Source organism: Mandrillus leucophaeus, unplaced genomic scaffold, assembly GCF_000951045.1.
Source record: "Mandrillus leucophaeus isolate KB7577 unplaced genomic scaffold, Mleu.le_1.0 Scaffold801, whole genome shotgun sequence".
In the NCBI taxonomy this organism is placed as follows: domain Eukaryota; kingdom Metazoa; phylum Chordata; class Mammalia; order Primates; family Cercopithecidae; genus Mandrillus; species Mandrillus leucophaeus.
The window spans coordinates 677,883-696,631 of record NW_012108709.1 but is presented as its reverse complement, the minus strand read 5'-3'; the positions used below and the strand labels follow the sequence as shown (position 1 = coordinate 696,631).

The following is an 18,749-nucleotide window of genomic DNA, read 5'->3' as shown; positions in this document are numbered from 1 at the left end:
AAAAAAAAAAAAAGAATAGTATAGATTTCCAAAATTTAGGATGCTACTATACCCCCAAATCATATATACACTAGACAAGGAAAACAAATGTAAAAAGATCAAATATTTCGTGTTTCAATACACCCATATTTCAAGGGTTTAGGGACTACATATGTGTGGTTTAAAAGACTATGGCCTTTAGAAGAAAGTTGTGGGTCTCAGTTTTCTCATTTACAAACCAGGGATAATATTTATTATATCAAAGGAGATAGCTGCAAAGAGTTCTATAAAAATAAAGTGTGAACATTATATTGACCCTATTTGTAATGACCTGAGAAGTAAGTGGCAATTTAAGAGCATTTGTAGGATTTGAGAAAAGTCTGTTGGGTTTGCATTTATCCAACACTTCCCATGAATGGCACACTTTCTATAGTCATGCACCAGCTCATTTGATTACCACAGAATAACCAAGTAGGTGCTGTCATCTCCATTCCAGAGCTGAGATTTAGAGACCAGCCCAAAGCTACAGGAAACACATGAAGCAGAATGGGGGTCTGAGCTCGGGACCCCCAACCTCAGAGCCCACAGTGGGGCTCTTTTTTTTAGCCCCCTTTATAAAGAAAGGGGAGCAGCAGTCAATAAAATACAAGTCATTCCTTTTGTTTTTGGGACTCCCACCGATTTCAGCCTTGCCACAGCACTGGCAGGAATCACTGGCTGCAGCCACCTGTATTCTGAGAATCATGGTCAGGGGCTCAGCCAGAACAGGACCCATGCCTGCAAGGACACAGAACAGATCTTAATTCCTACCTGCTCCCTTTAACAACAACAACAGCAACAGCAGCAACAACAACAAAACACGAATGCTTCTTTTTACATGACAGCTTCACCAACTCCTAATTCGTTCTTTTCCTATACAGGACCAGGACTGCCTTGGAGGCAGAGCACTCATGGTAGCGGTGGTGGTGTTTAAATTAAGATCTATTCTGGGTACGTGCAGACACGGGTCCTGTTCTAGATGGGCCTCTGACTGTGACTGTCAGAACGCAGCTGACAGCAGGCAGCAATTCCTGCTAAACCCTCCTCAAACAATAAATACGTGTGTCACACCTGCCAAGGGGCAAAGCTCTATGTGGGCCCTGAAGCACATGGCTTGCAAGGTGTTTGGGCTCACGGTGAGAGTCCAAGGGGCCATCCTCATGAAACAGGAAGAAAGCCAGGGAGCACCAGCATGCCGAGAAACAGGCTCCACCAGAGCAGCCACACCTACCACACACAGGAATCTACCCAGCAAGCCACGCATGAGACCTGACCTAGAAAAAACTAGAAAAATGGCACAGCAAATACCTAAATAGTCCAGCATGAGATGGGGAAAAAAATACTGCAAAGTATTCCCTCAAATACTATAAACTTCCCCCAAATTTATTTATCAATTCAATGGGATACCAGCTAAAATCTAAGCGGTATGTTTTTAAAAAAGAAACTCAGCCATCTGATTTTAAACTCTGAATGGAACAGGACATGCACAAAAACAGTCAAGATAATTCTGCAGTAGAAAACAAGTGGAAGGCGGGTCGTGGTGGCTCACGCCTGTAGTCCCAGCACTTTGGCGGGCGGATCACAAGGTCAGGAGATCAAGACCATCCTGGCTAGCACGGTGAAACCCTGTCTCTACTAAAAAATACAAAAAATTAGCCAGGCTTGGTGGCAGGCGCCTGTAGTCCCAGCTACTCAGGAGGCTGGGGCAGGAGAATGGCGTGAACCTGGGAGGCAGAGCTTGCAGTGAACCGAGATTGCACCACTGCACTCCAGCCTGGGAGACAGAGCAAGACTCCGTCTCAAAAAAACAAACAAACAAACAAACAAATAAGTGGAAAAGTAGTGACTCTGCTAGCTGGTCACAAAGGTAAAAGGATTAAGCCTCTATGATATTAACACAAAAAATGGAATTTATACACACATACATTTATAATTATGTTAATTATAATTTCAAATCATTGGAGAAAGGGTCATCTATTCATGAAATGATGTAGTAAGTTAGATCCTTACCCCTATACTAACTACAGAAATCCCAAATGGATTAAACACTTGAAAGGTAAAACAAACACAAAAACACAAAATCACAAAGGTATTAGCAGATTCTAATACAAAATAGTAAAATTTAGAAGTATATAATATTAAGGCAAGGAGAGATTTGCCAAGTAAAACATAAAACCAGACAGCTGTAAAAGAAATACAGATTTTCTACAGATTTCACTGCAGAAAAATGAAATATTTCTATACGATAAGCCTAAAACCATGCCTAGCCTATATCAAGAATTCCAACTTATAAAAAAGGAAGACAGTCAAATACAAACATGAGCAGAAGAAATGATCAGAGAGTTCACAGCAGAAACCCACACAGCTGCTAAGTATTCTTAGCCTAAATAATCATCAGAAAAATGCCAATAAAAACATAAATCCATCATTTTAAAGAAATCAGTGTTGAAGAAGATTCTAGATAGAAAGTGGCTGCTCTCAAACAAGGTTGGTGTGATGGCAAATTGCTAAAATCATGTCAGGAAGGAAAGTGCTCATTTTCCATCAAACTTAAAATGTCGTATCATTTGGCCGAGAGATCAACCTATTCCACAGCAATGCGTGCACTAAGAGGCACATGTATCGCGGCCTTCACGGTAGCACAGCTTGTGATTGTAAAGAACGGGAAACGGCCTCTAGGTTATCAGTGCAGAAATGGCTGAATAAATGTTAGTACATTCACATCGTGAATAAATGTTGGTACATTCACATCGTGAATAAATGTTGGTACGTTCACATCGTGGAATATGACAGAGCTGAAAAACACAGAGTGTGATCCAGTTCATGTTAAAGGCCAAAAGAAAACACACACAGGCCCATATAAATGCTGAAAGCGTGACCAAGAATTCAGAACAATGAGTTAAAAGTTACTCCTGCAGAGGAGCAGTGAGAGGCAGCAAAGCGGCAGGAAGGAATGTTTCCTGTTTTACCTGCTAAACTGATATTCAGCACATATACATTGTATCAGGAGAAAGTATGTTATTATGACATATGAAAACAAGCATTCAGCAGAGAAAATGATAAAAAAAAAAAACTACAAACAAGTAACATGTTTAGATATATGGCACCTGATATATTATTATCTAATTCTGTCCTATAATGCCAATATGATAAAAATTTAAAAATTAAAAATTATAAAAATAAGGGCAATGCAAATGGAAAAGCAGGTGGCTATATAATTTTTGCTATTGGGTAACTTATTTTGGGGTTGGATCACCCAATGGGTAAACAAAAATTCTTCGGGTTCCTTTTGAGAGAGTGAACCATGTTGCCCAGGAAATAAACATGCCATTGGTATCTGCATGCCTTTCAAAAATTTGTAAACTATACTAAAATAACAACTAAGTAATAATCATGACCGATAAAATCATTATTAGCAGAAACACATCAAGAGTACAATGGAAGTGAGAGCCACACATTTTGGATGCACAGTAAGAAATCAGGCCAGGCAAAAATCAATCCTCACAGCAGGCATGCACACACACACACACACACACACTCTCTCTCTCTCACACTGCGTGCACCAAAGGAGCATTTCCAAGGGACCATGGGGTCTCGGGGGCAGGGTCTCTGGCCTGCTAAAAGCCACTGCTAGTAGCACAAGGTTGATAGAGGATATGGAGGGAACACAGAGTTATAAAAGCAAACTGAGCTCGAGGGGCAGACCCGCGTCTCCTCCTCTGCTGATCCTCCCTCCACAGTAAGATGAGCTGAGACAATTTTGGCAGCTACACACACTGGGACTCGGTGGCCTCCCTGCTTGGAGAGTTCCTCCTTGTCACTCTGATTCAATAGCTTCTCTCTGAAACAACGCTATCTCCTTCCTTGCTAAATTAAGCAAATACTCCAAAGGCATAATTTTCACTCCTCAGGTTCCAATAGTACATACTATAAATTCCATTTCCGCATCTTGGATGGGAGACCAATTAAGTTCAAGGATTAGAAATACTGTAAGATATTGGCTCAGACCAGCAATTTGTTCCAACATGATTTCTCCACAAAGGTCGCGTCTACCTCTTCTCTTACCTGTAGCTCAAAGTTGGCTTGATCCAGAAATTTTTTGTTCAGCATATCTGCATACTGATTAATTGCTCGCAGGAAGACTCTGAAAGATCAAGAGAAAATTACATAATTATACACTTACGCTCTGGCACTTCGGTAGGTTTGGCATTTCAATTAGATACAATCCCAGACTGTCTGGAATGTGAACTCTCCAAGTCTTGCACAAAGCTGTGAGGTTTTGCCAATGAAAAGACCACGGAATTATATGCAGATGTTCTCCAAATTAATCAAGGAAATTAGCACATGCAGGATGAAAGAAACAGACCAAAATAACAGCTTCTGAAAGTAACATTTGAAAAGTATCACTTAAAAAAAAATCTAATTTAAAAAAAGAAAAAAAAAGGTGCAAATTAAATCTTTTTCTCAAGTTGCCATGTCTTAATGTTCTATGATGCCACTGATCTTTGCTTAGCTGGCTTTTTCAAGTTACCCATTTGAAAGCACTCTTCGCAGGGGCTATCAGGCTTGGAAGAGGTTGCTGCAATATCTCTAGGCTTGGAAGCATCACTTACGACTTCAGTATCACTGGCCTACTTTCCGCATGCTAATTTTGACCACTATTTTACTAGAGAAAAAGTTAAAAGCTTTAGTAGACATGAAAGTGATTTGACAAGAATTTCATCAGGAATTTTAATTTCTTGATTCATTGATAATGTATAATTTTAACACTCTATAATACCATGACTTTATATACTTTTTATAATGAAATATACAATTTGGACGATCACACATGACTCTAGAATACTGTTTCTCACATTCTTAATCATTCAATAGATTTGTTTTGTAACCCTTGAAAGTGTTGACAATACTAAAGCTTCGTCCACTACTTTTTCAATGGCCCTTATCCCTTTGCACAAAGGCAGGATGCAAGAGGAATTAGCATTAGGTCACAGATAATAAACTTAATTCCACTTTCTCTATTTAGACAGCAGGGAACAGCCAGAGTAGAAGGGAAATGTAAGTTACTTACTAGTAACTGCTGTCCTCTGACAGCGTTATCTCTTCAGCTAAGTGCGCCTGGAGAAGCTCCCCATGCCCTGGCCATGTCACAGCTGCTGAAAGGCAGTGAGCCAGGAAGGAGGGAAGAAGAAATTCACCACCTGGGGTTTTAAGGAGGTCTCCATCACCACCTTCCACCACCACCTCCCGCCCATCACCTGCGGTCACTGCAGATTCTCTCACACTCACACCGCCTGCCGCTCTGAGAAAGGGATTTGCAGACATTATTTCACCAAGAAACCTATCAGCTGGATCTGGGACCAAAACAGCTACGACAAAGGGCTCGTCACGGAGTTTGCTCTTTTGGTCACTAAAGAAACTGCAGGAGGAGTTATTTGACTTCTTCCCTGGGGACATTAAAATATAACCAGAAAGGAGGAATGAGTGTTTTTAAGTGACTATTAACGGAGAGACGCAGGCATTCCTTGTCCATCAACCAAGAGCACGGGTTGGGCAGCAACATTCCTTAGCCGCAGGGTATGCCCGGTTAAATTTGAATAATAGCTCTTATTGCTGAATTCTGTAATTGATTGGAAAAAAGAAAAGCGGAATACTGGACATTTAGGGCATCCTGACAAATTAATAAAGGATCCAGGACAAAAGTTGCAAAATTCAGGACATACTTTGCATCTAGTGGATGTCTGGCAACTCTAATCAGCCTCCAGTCTTGGGCTGGGGTCTGTCCTGTCACCTTCAGCCCCCGGAAGTACAGGGTATGAGCCAGAGAGATGGTCTAAGTAGCCCATCTGACCTTGGTAACTGTGTTGAGAGAGCCTCTGGGGATGTACACGCAACAACCCCAGGGATCACAGAAGAGCCCCCAAGTATCAGTGGAATACAACACCTTGTCATTACAGGGTGGGCTGTGCCATGATGCATAAGGACATGGGGCTTCTGACCACTCACACAGTTTTTTTTTCACTCATTTTTTTCCTTCAGCTTTAGAACTCTGCTATTTGCAGAGTACCCTAGGGTCCTCATGGGCTTTAAGAAGACACTCTTTCCAGCCCTCTATGACAATAATGACAAGTTTACTAAACACATTATTATTACAGGGTAATTATTTTGCCTCAAGATAGCACCTAAACAGTTGCAATATGCTGCTTCTAATTAAGCTCTGGGACAATTGCAGCTAGTTAAATAAAGACAGTTCTCAAAATGACTTTTAAAAAAATGCGTTGGCCGGACGCGGTGGCTTATGCCTGTAATCCCAGCACTTTGGGAGGCCAAGGCAGGCAGATCACGAGGTCAGGAGATCGAGACCATCCTGGCTAACACAGTGAAATCCTGTCTCTACTAAAAATACAAAAAAGTAGCCGGGTGTGGTGGCAGGCGCCTGTAGTCCCAGCTACTCGGGAGGCTGAGGCAGGAGAATGGCATGAACCTGGGAGGCGGAGCTTGCAGTGAGCCGAGATCGCGCCACTGCACTCCAGCCTGGGCGACAGAGTGAGACTCTGTCTCCAAAAAAAAAAAAAAAAAAAAAAATATATATATATATATATATATATATATGTATACACACACACACACACACACACACATCATGCTAAAATAATGTGAAGGCTGAACAAAAACTTTTTAAGAAACTGACAACCGAGAAAGTGCAGGGCTGAGAGGCAGATTCTGCAATTCAGATTCCCTATAAATTTTTTAAAATGCCGGAACAAAAACAACATGGAAATTCAAGTAGCATGAGGAAAATTGAAGGAAAGATCAAATAAAACCATAATCAGTGCAGTAAACAAAGATCAGATGGTGCTTGGGCTCAACGCGTCAAGGGCTGTGTCACTTGCACAGAAACTTCCAGGACACGCATAAATGATCTGCTACAGCCCACACGTGACGGGACGGAAACACAGCTACGCCTCGGGCCAGTCACCTAACGAGGCAAGGAGGAACATAACCAGAGACTAACTTGTAGGTAAGAAAATCTATTAGTCAGCCGTGTGTGGTGTGGAAGGCCAAGGTGGGCAGATCATCTGAGGTCAGGAGTTCAAGACCAGCCTGGCCAACATGGTGAAACTCTGTCTCTACTTAAAAAAAAAAAAAAAAAAAAATTACAGGCTGGGCGCGGTGGCTCACGCCTGTAATCCCAGCACTTTGGGAGGCCGAGGCAGGCAGATTATGAGGTCAGGAGATCGAGACCATCCTGGCTAACATAGTGAAACCCCGTTTCTACTAAAAAATACAAAAAAGTTAGCCAGGCATTGTGGTGGGCACCTGTAGTCCCAGCTACTCGGGAGGCTGAGGCAGGAGAATGGCATGAACCTGGGAGGTGGAGCTTGCAGTGAGCTGAAACTGTGCCACTGCACTCCAGCGTGGGCGATAGAGTGAGACTCTGTCTAAAAAAAAAAAAAGAAATACAAAAACTAGCTGGGCGTGGTGGTGTGCACCTGTAATCCCAGCTACTCAGGAGGCTGAGGCAGGAGAATCATCGGAACCCAGGAGGCAGAGGCTGCAGTGAGCTGAAACTGTGCCACTGTACTCCAGCCCGGGTGACAGAGCAAGACTCCATCTCAAAAAACAAAAACAAAAACAAAAAAAACCCACAAAAAGTATTAGTTACTGTAATTCATAAGTTATCTCTAATAAATGTGAAAGTAGGGAAAATAAATAAGAAAATCAAATGAGAAGCGTTTGCATACCAATCTGCTTTCTGTTACAGAGGAATACGAGAAGGATCGCAGGCTAAGCCAAGTGTTTGCATGGGAGGCTGCCTTGCCAAAACTACATGAAGGGCTCTACACAGTGCAGGATCCTAGTCCTTTGTCCAGCAGGCAGTCCTAGGGCGTGCGGGGTATGAATGTGCCTGACTCTGCATCCTGACGACTCTACCTGTGCTGGACGCTGCTGGAGTTGGCTTTAGGTAAGAGAAGCCCTCCAGATTGTGAGTAAAGCGTAGGTATTTCGAAGGCAGTGGCCACATCTGCTTGTTCACCCAAGCGTCCTCAGTGCTGAGTCAGCATTTGGTGCAGAGTATGTGCTCACTAGGTAACGGACACAGGAATGAATGAGTAAGTGGATGGAAGAATAAGTGAATGAATGAATGGATGAAGGAGCTGGCTCAGAAGGTCAGGCTCTGGCCCAAATGGGAGCCTCAGTATTTGGGAGGCTAGAGTATTTGGCTGCCTCTGGCTCTCCTAGAGTCCTTGCAGAAAATCAGGTAGGTTTTCTGTGGTGGGATTCAGTTCTCTTCAGGTTCTTCTTATGCAAACTTCTCATTAGAGATTCTACCAGAAACGCCAGAAACTCAGGGGGAAGGGATCAAACACCTTGTGAACCACACATGTTATGAAGTTATGTCTTATTCTGAGCCCGGAGAATTAAGTAATTTCTAAAAAATAAAAAATAAAAAAAAAATAACAAATGCTGTGAGAATTAAATGCTTCCAAGAATGCTGTCCTAAAAATGGTCAAAATCTATGGAAGGATTATTGGTAATCTAAAATTCAGGAGATAAAACCAAACATACAAATAAATAATCCAGAAAGAATCACAGGGAAATTATGTCAACCTTTTTAAAAAGATTCAAAAAGCGATAAGGTCTCGAAGCCTGTGAATTTTATTTTTAATGGCTCAATGGAGAGAAATGTTATCTCTTCTTGGTAATTGATTCCTGTCTCCAGGAAGCCAGAAGCATCATCTTTATCAAACTTGTCATAACATTATCCACTTAAAAAAATGTGAGGCCAATAGGAAAGGGAGACAGGTTCACTCCCAAGCCAATGCAATTAAAACAACAACAACAAACCAGGAAGCTTTCCTGACTTCTTTCTCTGCTATCCTGGACATTTAACCCTATTCGAAACAAAAACTACTAATTCTTGACAGTGTCAAACATGAGTTTAATTGTAGCCTACACATACACACATTTGTAAAATTAAAGTCTTAATTCACGTATATCTATCTATCGATGACTTCATGTCCATTTAAACATGGAGCTACCTGACCTTCAGAATGTTGTTCAGCACCACCAAGAAACGAGATGTGAGGGAACAGACATGTGAATTCGTTGGATTTAATCATTCCACGATGAATGCATGTATCGTAACATCCACTGCACACCATGCACATACACAATTATTATCTGTCAATTGGAAATAGGATTAAAAAATGTCAAAACAAAAAATGCTGCTGAAGTTTTCAAGATCCTCATATTCTCCACCAACAAATGAAAGCGCTCAACCACAGCGCCTCTAAGCTCCGTGGAACTTGGAACCTACAGGTTTTGTTTTTTGACTTTTTAGATTAAAGGTAAGGAAGAGGCGTCATCACATGATACAAAGTTATTTGAACACCGATATGATTCTCCCTTGATTCGCCCTTGACACCTTACAGAATGTTAAGTCGCATTTAGTGAAAGAGAAAGACAAGCCCTGTGAATTCCGCAGTTCTGTGCGTCTTTGGGAGATAGGTTGGTGTGGCCGGCGAGGCTCTGCCTGCGGGAGGCACCTGCCGAGGTCCAAGTCTCTCGGAAGCACAAAGGTTCTAGAGGAGGTCCCGCCAGCCTTGCTTTTGTTCTTGGACCAAAAGGGCGGGTGGACGCAGTGCGTGGACTCCCGCAGGAGACCATCCCCCAAAGCTGCCTATTTGGAAAGCCATGTGCCAGTAATAAAAGTAGCACAGTCCTAAATAATTATGTGTTAACTGACTAGAGGGGAACTTAGCAAGTGAAAAGTAATCAGGAACCAATTTAACTATACCAGGCTCCTGGCACTATTATAGGCCCTTGATTATGACAGAGCCTCAGGCCCTTCTAGCACCCCTGTTATCCAGTGTTTGCTGCCAATAAAACAGGAATATGAGGAGCCTCATTATTACAGAGGGAGAATGTGGAGAAAGGCATGGAACTTCCAGTGGTTTACACAGCCCCATTTCATCACAGTGTGAAGCTGTGGGGGTTTTTAAATTCCTTCCCTAAACTTACTTTACGTTACATAATTAGCTTGTTCACTTCAATAAGAGGGCATTTAAATACCTCTGGCATGAAAACAGGCTGCTTTGAGGGTGGAGACGATGTATCTTTTAACACAATGTTTTACCCAAAATGGGTGGGAAAAAAAGGAAACAAATTAAAAGCGACACATTCCTCCATCCCTGCAGAAAAATTGAGTCTAGCAATAGTAGCTGGGAATTTGCCTTCAAATGATTTCTGCATAATTCAGGGATGCTGGGAAGAGGCAAGTTAAGGTGAAGTGGTAACAGAGATGCAGAGAATGTCACTTCAGTTCCATGGGAAGGAGAATGAATGCTTCACCTCAGCCGGTCTGTCTCCTGGCACCTCCCCACACGTGGCAGGGTGGCTCCTTCGTCCAGGTGGTGACTCACATGGCCAGTGACTTCCTACCTGGGGACCTTGACGGGGAAATGAAAACCACAGGTATGGAAAGAAGTGACTTCCAAGAAAGACCCCCAGTATCACAAGGGCAAAGTGATGCAAAGCTGGGGGCCTGGATGCGATCTGCCTCGTGTCTTTGGGATTTGGGAAATGGTGGGAAGACAATGTCATTGGAAAGTTTTGGGAATGAGGTGAGAGGGATCAACTGGGCCAGACTGTGAGAGATACGGATGTGGGGCTCTGGAGTCTGCATATTTGCTTGTGGGCAACAGGGGTGGAGAGGGCGGAGGGCGGGGGGAGGGGGACTGAGGATTTTAAAGCGAGGAAGGGACCTCTGGGGTCAGGAGCAGGAAAGCCAAAAGATTTCATTGCTATTACTTTCTGTCTGCACTACACTGAGTTTCTTTTTTCCAAGATTTCCTTTCTTTTCTTTTTCATATCAATAAAAGCTTAAACATCCATCAAACTCTTAACTGAAACCTAAATTGCCCCGGACCTCTTTGCTGGTCAGCCCTGCTAGGCACAGGCGTGGGCTATGATGCCGACAAGAACATAGAGGATTCTCAGGGCGTGTCTGCTCTAGCCTTAGGCCGTGTCATCCCCACTTGGGCCTCATGAGCCAAGATTACCGGGCCTTTGTCTACTAATCTGATGCCTGCTAAACAGAGTGACATGCTGTATGCATAACATCCCAGTTTCCACCAAAACAGCATTCCTGGCCAAGTAATTGTCATGGGCCAAAGGTAAGAAATCCTGAAAGTAGTCAGTTCCCAGCCACTGGGTCCTCCATACTCTCCCAAACGACCACCTCTAGTTTCTGCTGCTTTGCTGCTAAGCATTTGGTGAGTACCCACTAAGTTCCAGACACTGTCACTGCTTTCACATAGATCATGTGATTTAATGCTCACAAGTCTTCCGGGGTATGAATCACCCAATATTTTACATATGAGGAAAAGGAGGCTTTTGGATGCCTATGCCACATCGTGTATACCACTCATTTATCTGTTGATGGACACTTGAGTACTCCTACCTTCTGGCAACTGTGAATAATGTTGCTATGAACATTGGTGTACAAATATCTCTTCAAGTCCTTACGTTCAATTACTTTGGATATAGACTGAGAAATAAAAATAAAATCCTAAGTTTCCCAAAGGACTGAACAGACCCCTTCTTGGCCAAAGGGACCCCAGAGAAGCCTTAAAAACTGAATCCAGGCTGGGCGCCGTGGCTCATGCCTGTAATCCCAGCACTTTAGGAGGCCAAGGTGGGTGGATCACCAGAGGTCAGGAGTTCAAACTAGACTGGCCATCTCTACTAAAAATACAAAAAGTAGCTGGGCGTGGTGGCGGGCGTCTGTAATCCCAACTACTGGGGAGGCTGAGGTAGGAGAATCGCTTGAACCTGGGAGGCGGAGGTTGCAGTGAGCCAGATGGTGCCACTGCACTCCAGCCTGGGCAACAAGGGCGAGACTCCATCTAAAAACAATAACAACAACAAAAATAGAAACAACAACAATAACAACAACAAAAACTGAGTCAGGCCATGACCATGATGGGATGAATTCTCTCCTAAGGAGGAAGCAGAAACTGGCTCTAGAAAACAAGAAGCAGACAACTCATTCCTGTATCACCTGTAGCCACCTGTCTGAGCCGCAACTGGACTCCCCCTCCCTCTTTGCAGTTTCCATGTGACAGCTTGCCAGTTTCACACTGCATGCCCTCCTGCTGAGAGGCCACCAACTGCAGGGTGGCTCTGGCCCGTCTAAGGAGGATGTGCAGTGAGGGTTTTCGTGGCCTCTGTTTGACCTTTTGACATCAGAGGGCCAAAACCTCCACCCTCAGGTCATCCTAATGCTGGTATTTTTTTGACCATGGGACCCACAAAGAGGCATGGCTCAATCGCACATGCGTGTGTTTCTCCTTCATTAATATTCATGACTTCTTCTACAGCTTATTGATTATGCATACTTAGCCAACCCACTCAGCATAAATTCCTGTCTCATTCCTCCTCCCTGGAAGTGCTTGCTCCTGGCAGAAGCTGGAGGCCACGCTTCCTAGTCTGCGGAATGGCTGGCCTGCAGGCTGCAACCCTTTATGAGAAATAAAGCTGTGCTTTCCCAAATTATGAACCTCATGATTCTTCAGGTGATGATACCCAGAAGTGGAATTGCCAGATCATCTGGTAATTCTATTTTAAAGTTTTAGAGGAACCATCCTACTATTTTCCAGAGTGGGTGTGCTGTTTTACATTCCCAGCAACAGTACACAAGAGTTCCAATTTCTCCACACCCTCATCAACACTTGTTATTTCCCTCTTTTTTCTGATGTAGCCATCCTAATGGGTGTGAGGTGGTTTAAAAAAAGTTTTATTAGAACACAGCAAAACCCTTTTACTAGGGATTACCCAGCCATTTCCCCAGTCCACCAGCAGTGCTGAGTAGGTGTGCCTGTGTTGGTCCTTTAAAGAAAATTTTGCCAAGGTCTGAAAAGTTGTGATTCAGTTCTGATACGTCCACTTTACAAATTTTGAAGAGTTCTCCACCTACTTTCTTTTGGTGGGGAGTTGGAGAGTTCACACCTAGGTCATCAAAACATAAAATTCGTTGATCAAAAAGACCTTAAAATGCTCCCTCCAAAGCTTACAGACAATTAGCCACTATGAGCCCTAACGTGGAGTGAGCAAATGTCGGGATAAACCAGTTTGGAAATCAAGGTAGGCAGGTTCCCTCAACTTGCACCTCCAGAGCACCAAGCCCATCCTCACTAACAGTCTAATTTCAGGATTATGTTTTAAATATCATAGGCCACCCACTCTCCCTCCACTCTCCCCTACTTGGTCCTTCTTATTCACCTCTACCTCCTCCCAATCCTGCCTGGTCCACCTATTTCAACTTCACAAAATAAGTGTTGACGGATTTAGCAGCAGCTTGGGTAATGAAAAAAACACCTCCAAGACAAACACATCAGAAATGCCCATCAGCAAACATCAGGAAGTGAGAAGTCTTTACGGCTGGGGGAGGCCGCGAGAGAGGGCAAAGCCTGACTGTAAGACTCCATCCTGGCAAATAAAGAAGGGTCCTGGGTTGCCCCAGAGTCCCTGCCCCAGCACCCCATGTCTGCTGACTCCAGAATCCTCATCCCAGCACCCTAGTGTCTGCTCACCCCAGAGAGCCTGCCCCAGCACCCCAGAGACCGTGCCCTAGCACCACAGTGTCTGCTCACCCCAGAGACCTCTGCCTCAGCACTCCAGTGTCCATCCCTCAGGTCTCCTCCCTCCTCTCCCAGGCTCCTCCTGTTGTCCTGTGATCACTAATTGAATGAGTGAAGGACAGCCATGGATGGGCAGAGGAAGAGGGAGATCACACCACTGCACTCCAGCCTGGGCGACAGAGCGAGACTCCGTCTCAAAAAAAGAAAAAAGGTAATTAAGGTTAAACAAGATCATTAAGATACGGCCTATCCCATCTGACTGGTGTCTTTATAGCAAGAAGAGATTAGGACGCAGACACACAGAGGAGAGGCCATTTGACGACGCGGGGGGAAGACAACCCTCTAGCAGCCAAGGAGAGCGGCCTCAGAATGAAACCAACACATCTCACACCTTGATCTTGGACGTCAGCCTCCACAACTGTGTGAAAAGAAGTTTCTGTTGTTTAAGCCCCGCTACCCAATCCTGAAATTGGGTCAAATAATAACTAGAAAGAGCAGGAGCCTCAAGGTCATAAGTGATCTATAAGTGACAGGTCATGTTGATTCATGTCCTGTCACTTTGAGGCTGTGCAACCTTCCTCAAGTTAATAACAGCTCTGAACTCTTTTTCCTTATTGAGGTCTTGAGAAGAAGGAGATTAGAAGCCTCAGCGTCTACAGAGAGCCTGGGTCCTACCAGCTGTTCAATAATTGATAGTTACCGTTGAGAACATGGTAAAGATACAAAAGATGGCGGCTTCTGTCATCTTCTTTGCTGTGTGTTTCAAAAGAGGTCTCCGAAGGATCTTCTCAGCTTGCAGTGGGCAAAGGAGAATTGAGGAGGTTAATGTCCATGATAGCCCGGCTGCTGTCAAAGCTCTTAGGAAAAGAGAAAGTCTTGTAGCTGAGAGCTTTCAGCTCCTTGATTTTATGGTGGCTCAGAATTATTATCATTCAATTATTGAGCACGTGGGACTTTTTTCAACTGTCACTGTCCATGTAATATTTCCAACTCTTTTCTTTATTATTGTATTTGTTATAGTGATCTATGATTAAGGATCTTTGATGTCACTTTTTTTTTAGACAGAGTTTCACTCTTGTCATCCAGGCTGGAGTACAATGGAGCGATCTTGGCTCACTACAACCTCTGCCTCCCAGGTTCAAGAGGGTCTCCTGCCTCAGCCTCCCCAGTAGCTGGGATTACAGGCGTGCACCATCACACTTGGCTAATTTTTGTATTTTTAGTAGAGATGAGGTTTCACCATGTTGCTCAGGCTGGTCTCGAACTCCTGGGCTCAGGTGATCCACCCTTCTCGGCCTCCCAAAGTGTTGGGAGGACAGGCGTGAGCCACCACATCTGGCCTGGTGTCACTCTTGTAACTGTTTTGGGGTGTCAGGAACTGCATCCATCTACGACAGAGAGCTTAATGGATAAATGTTGTGTGTGTGTGTTCTGACTGCTTCACCAACTGCCCTTTTCCCTGCCTCTGTCCCTCTCCTCAGGCCTCCCTATTCCCTGAGACGTAATGATCCTGAAATTGGGTCAAATAATAATCCTACAATGGCCACTGGGTGTTCAGTGAAAGGAAGAGCCACACACTCTTACCTGAAACCAAAGCTGGAAATGACGAAGCTGAGTGAGGAAGGTGTGTAGGAAGTGGAAACAGGCCGAACGTTAGGCCTCTCTGTGCCAGTTGGCCAAGCCGTGAACGCAAAGGAAAAGTTCTTGAAGGAAATTAAAAGTGCTACTCCAGTAAACACACAAATAAGAAAATGAAACAGGCTTACTGTTGAAAGTATGGTAAAGACACAAAAGATGGCGGCTTCTGTCATCTTCTTTGCTACGTGTTCAAAAGAGGTCTCCGAAGGATCTTCTCAGCTTGCAGTGGGCAAAGTTTTAGCGGTGAAACTTTTTTAAGGAGAAAGTTTCAGTGGTGTGAATAGAAGATCCAACCAGCCACAACATTCCCTCAAGCCAAAGCCTAATTGAGAGCAAGGCCTTAAACTCTCTTCAATTCTATGAAGGCTGAGAGAGGTGAGGAAGCTGCAGGAGAAAAGTCTGAAGCTACCAGAGGTTGGTTCTTAAGGAAAGAAGCCATCTCCATAACATAAAAGTGCAAGGTGAACAGCAAGTGCTGATGGAGAAGCTGCAGCAAGTTCTTCAGAAGACCTAGAATAGACCATTGATGAGGGTGGCTACACTAAAAAGCAGATTTTCAGTGTAAATGCAACCACCTTATATTGGAAGATGTCATCTAGGACTTTCATGTTTAGGAAGGAGAAGTCAATTCTTGGCTTCAAAACTTCAAAGGACAGGCTGACTCTGTAGCCGGGGGCTAAGGCAGCTGGTGAATTTAAGTAGAAGCCAATGCTTGTTGGTTATTCTGAATGTCCAAGTGCCCTTAAGAATTATGCTAAATCTACTCTGCATGTGCTCTATAAATGCAAGAACAGAGTCTGGATGACAGCACATCTGTTTGGAGCATGGTTTACTGAATGTTTTAAGCCCACTGTTAAGACCTGATACTCAGAAACAAGATGCCTTTCAAAAATATTACTGCTCATTGACAATGCACCTGGTCACCCAAGAGCTCTGATGGAGACGTACAAGGAGGTGAATGTTGTTTTCATGACTGCTAACACAACATCCATTCCGCAGTCCATGAATCACGAAGCCATTTTGACATTCAAGTCTTATTATTTAAGAAATACATTTTATAAGGCTATAGCTGCCAGAGAGAGTGATTCCTCTAATGGATCTGACCAAAGTAAATTGAAAACTTTCTGGAAAAAATTCAGCATTCTAAAAGCCATTAAGAATAGTCATGATTCATGGGAGGAGGTCAAAATATCAACATTAACTGGAGTTTGGAATAAGTTGATTCTAATCTTCATGGATGACTTTGACGGGTTCAAGACTTCAGAGGAAGAAGTAAATTCAGATGTCGTGGAAATAGCAGAGAACTAGAATTAGAAGTGGACTGTGAAGATGTGACTGAATTGCTGCAATCTCATGATACAACTTGAATGGATAAGGAGTTCCTGCTCATGCTTGTGAGCAAAGAAAGTGGTTTCTTGAGATGAATCTACTCCTGGTGAAGATTCTGATAACATTGTTGAAATGACAACAAAGGATTTAGAATATTACATAAAGTTAGTTGCCAAAGCAGTTGGCAGAGTTTGAGAGGACTGACTCCAATGTGAAAAGTTTTAGTGTGTGTAAAATGCTATCAAACTGCATCACAGGCTACAGAGAAATCTCGTGTGAAAGGAAGCATCAAATGATGTGCAAATTTCACTGCTGCCTTATTTTAAGAAATTGTCACAGCCACTTCAGCCCTCAGCAACCACCATCCTGATCAGTCAGCAGCCATCAACATTGGCGCAAGACTCTCATCAGCAGAAAGATGAAGACTTGCTGAGGCCTCAGATAATTGTTAGCATTTTTTAGCAATAAAGTATTTCTATTAAGGTATATACATTGTGTTTTTAAGACATACTTTTCACACTTAAGAAAATACATTATAGTGTAAACATAACTCATATATGCGCTGGGAAACCAAAAAATCTGTGTGACTTGCTTTATTGCAAAATTCACTTTTTCGTAGGGAGCGCACAGTATCTTGAATATATAGCTTTGACTATATATTCAAAGAGATAAGATATAATCACCTACCCTAAGCCTAAGAACGGTTTCCACCACTTTGTCCTTGTAAACGAATTACTCCTTTCCCATTTTGTAGTTCAAGTCTGCTACCTTTTCATATCAAGACCATCTGGTCTTTATTCTTTCCTGGACATACAGGAGTTCGACTACCAAGAAACCCTGAGCGTCCTCCTTAACAAAAGCCCAGGCTTGAGATTTGGAAGGCTGGATTCAAGCTTTGGTTGGTGTTGAGAAGCAGGTTAACATGGTGGTTAGAGCAGGGACTCCAGGAACAAACACCCAGAGATGAAATCCAGGCTGTACCACTGACCAGTTGGTTGTGTAAACATTGAGTAGATTTCTCAGATTCTGCATCTGGGAAGTGGGTGTCAAGAGCACACCAGCCTCCTAAGTGGTAACCATCAAATAAGCTCACATTGCACAGAGTGCCCAGAACAGCTTCTGACACACAGTTAGCAAAATGAAAGACTTAGGAAGTCTGCAAATTACTCTCAAGTACTCAAACAGTGAGGGCCAGCTTAAAGGATGCGCTACAAGCCATCAGTTGGTTGTCAATCTTTAATCCGAAAACCCCATTCCACGAGAGTGACCTGGGTGGGTGCTTCGGCTATCGTGATCAAAAGCAGAAACCACAGAATGATAATAGTTAGAAATTATTTTCTGTTGTGAGCTTTGTGTTTTCTTAATGAGTGTAATGATTTAGAGAAATGGGTTCTCCTTGTTGAATTCCACACCATGCAAGGTATGTAGATGAGCTAAAATGTTTCAGGGACTCTCCCAGGCTGTGTGTGGATTGGATGTGTGTGTGTAAGAAGTCCAGTGTTGAAGGACAGTGCCCAACACTGGACCCTATGTTCTAGTGGTAAGAAGCTGTGGGTCTGGAGGATGCTGGTTCCCTAAGATGACTATCAGTGCAAATTGAATCTTGCCTCCAGAATACTTTTGGTTTGCTTCTAACGAATCATTTACCGAGGCTCAGGCGGAGCACCTCAAATGACAGGGAAGGGGGTTTTATGAAGCCTAAGAACAGACTGTATGCACTGATTGTACAAAAGTGTTTTTCATAAATGTCTGTGTGTGTGGCTGACTTTGATATGACTTTCTTTGATTATAACCTGGTAGCGAAGTGGTGAGATAACAGTTAACTTACACCCATGTCTAGTGATGACCAACTCACAGTATCTTTGAAAAAAAATAACTGAAATATTGCCTTTGCTCAGCTCCCAGTGGTGGGGCTCTCCGCCAAGAGAGGTGTGACTGGGAGCTGCATGAGACTTCAGCTGCCACATCTGCAAAATGGGTTGAGAAAGAAAGCTGCCCTGAGATGACATGCACATGGGTCCCCAGTCCCGCCCAGAAACCCCAGTGGAAGCCAAAGGGGTTTAGAGACCTAGAGGCTGTTTTCTCCATCTGCCCTGCAAGAAATCTACTTTCCAGGCA

The 18,749-nt window shown here is 43.5% G+C and overlaps 1 protein-coding gene across 1 annotated transcript in view; it reads right to left on the bottom strand.

The window, feature by feature from the left end:
- DOCK1 (dedicator of cytokinesis 1) overlaps positions 1–18,749 on the bottom strand; it is a 545,861-nt gene that overhangs the window by 117,195 nt on the left and 409,917 nt on the right. Inside the window, exon 36 of the mRNA XM_011967590.1 lies at positions 4,084–4,162. Within this exon, the coding sequence (XP_011822980.1) occupies positions 4,084–4,162 (79 nt within the window). The remainder of the gene's footprint in view (positions 1–4,083; positions 4,163–18,749) is intronic.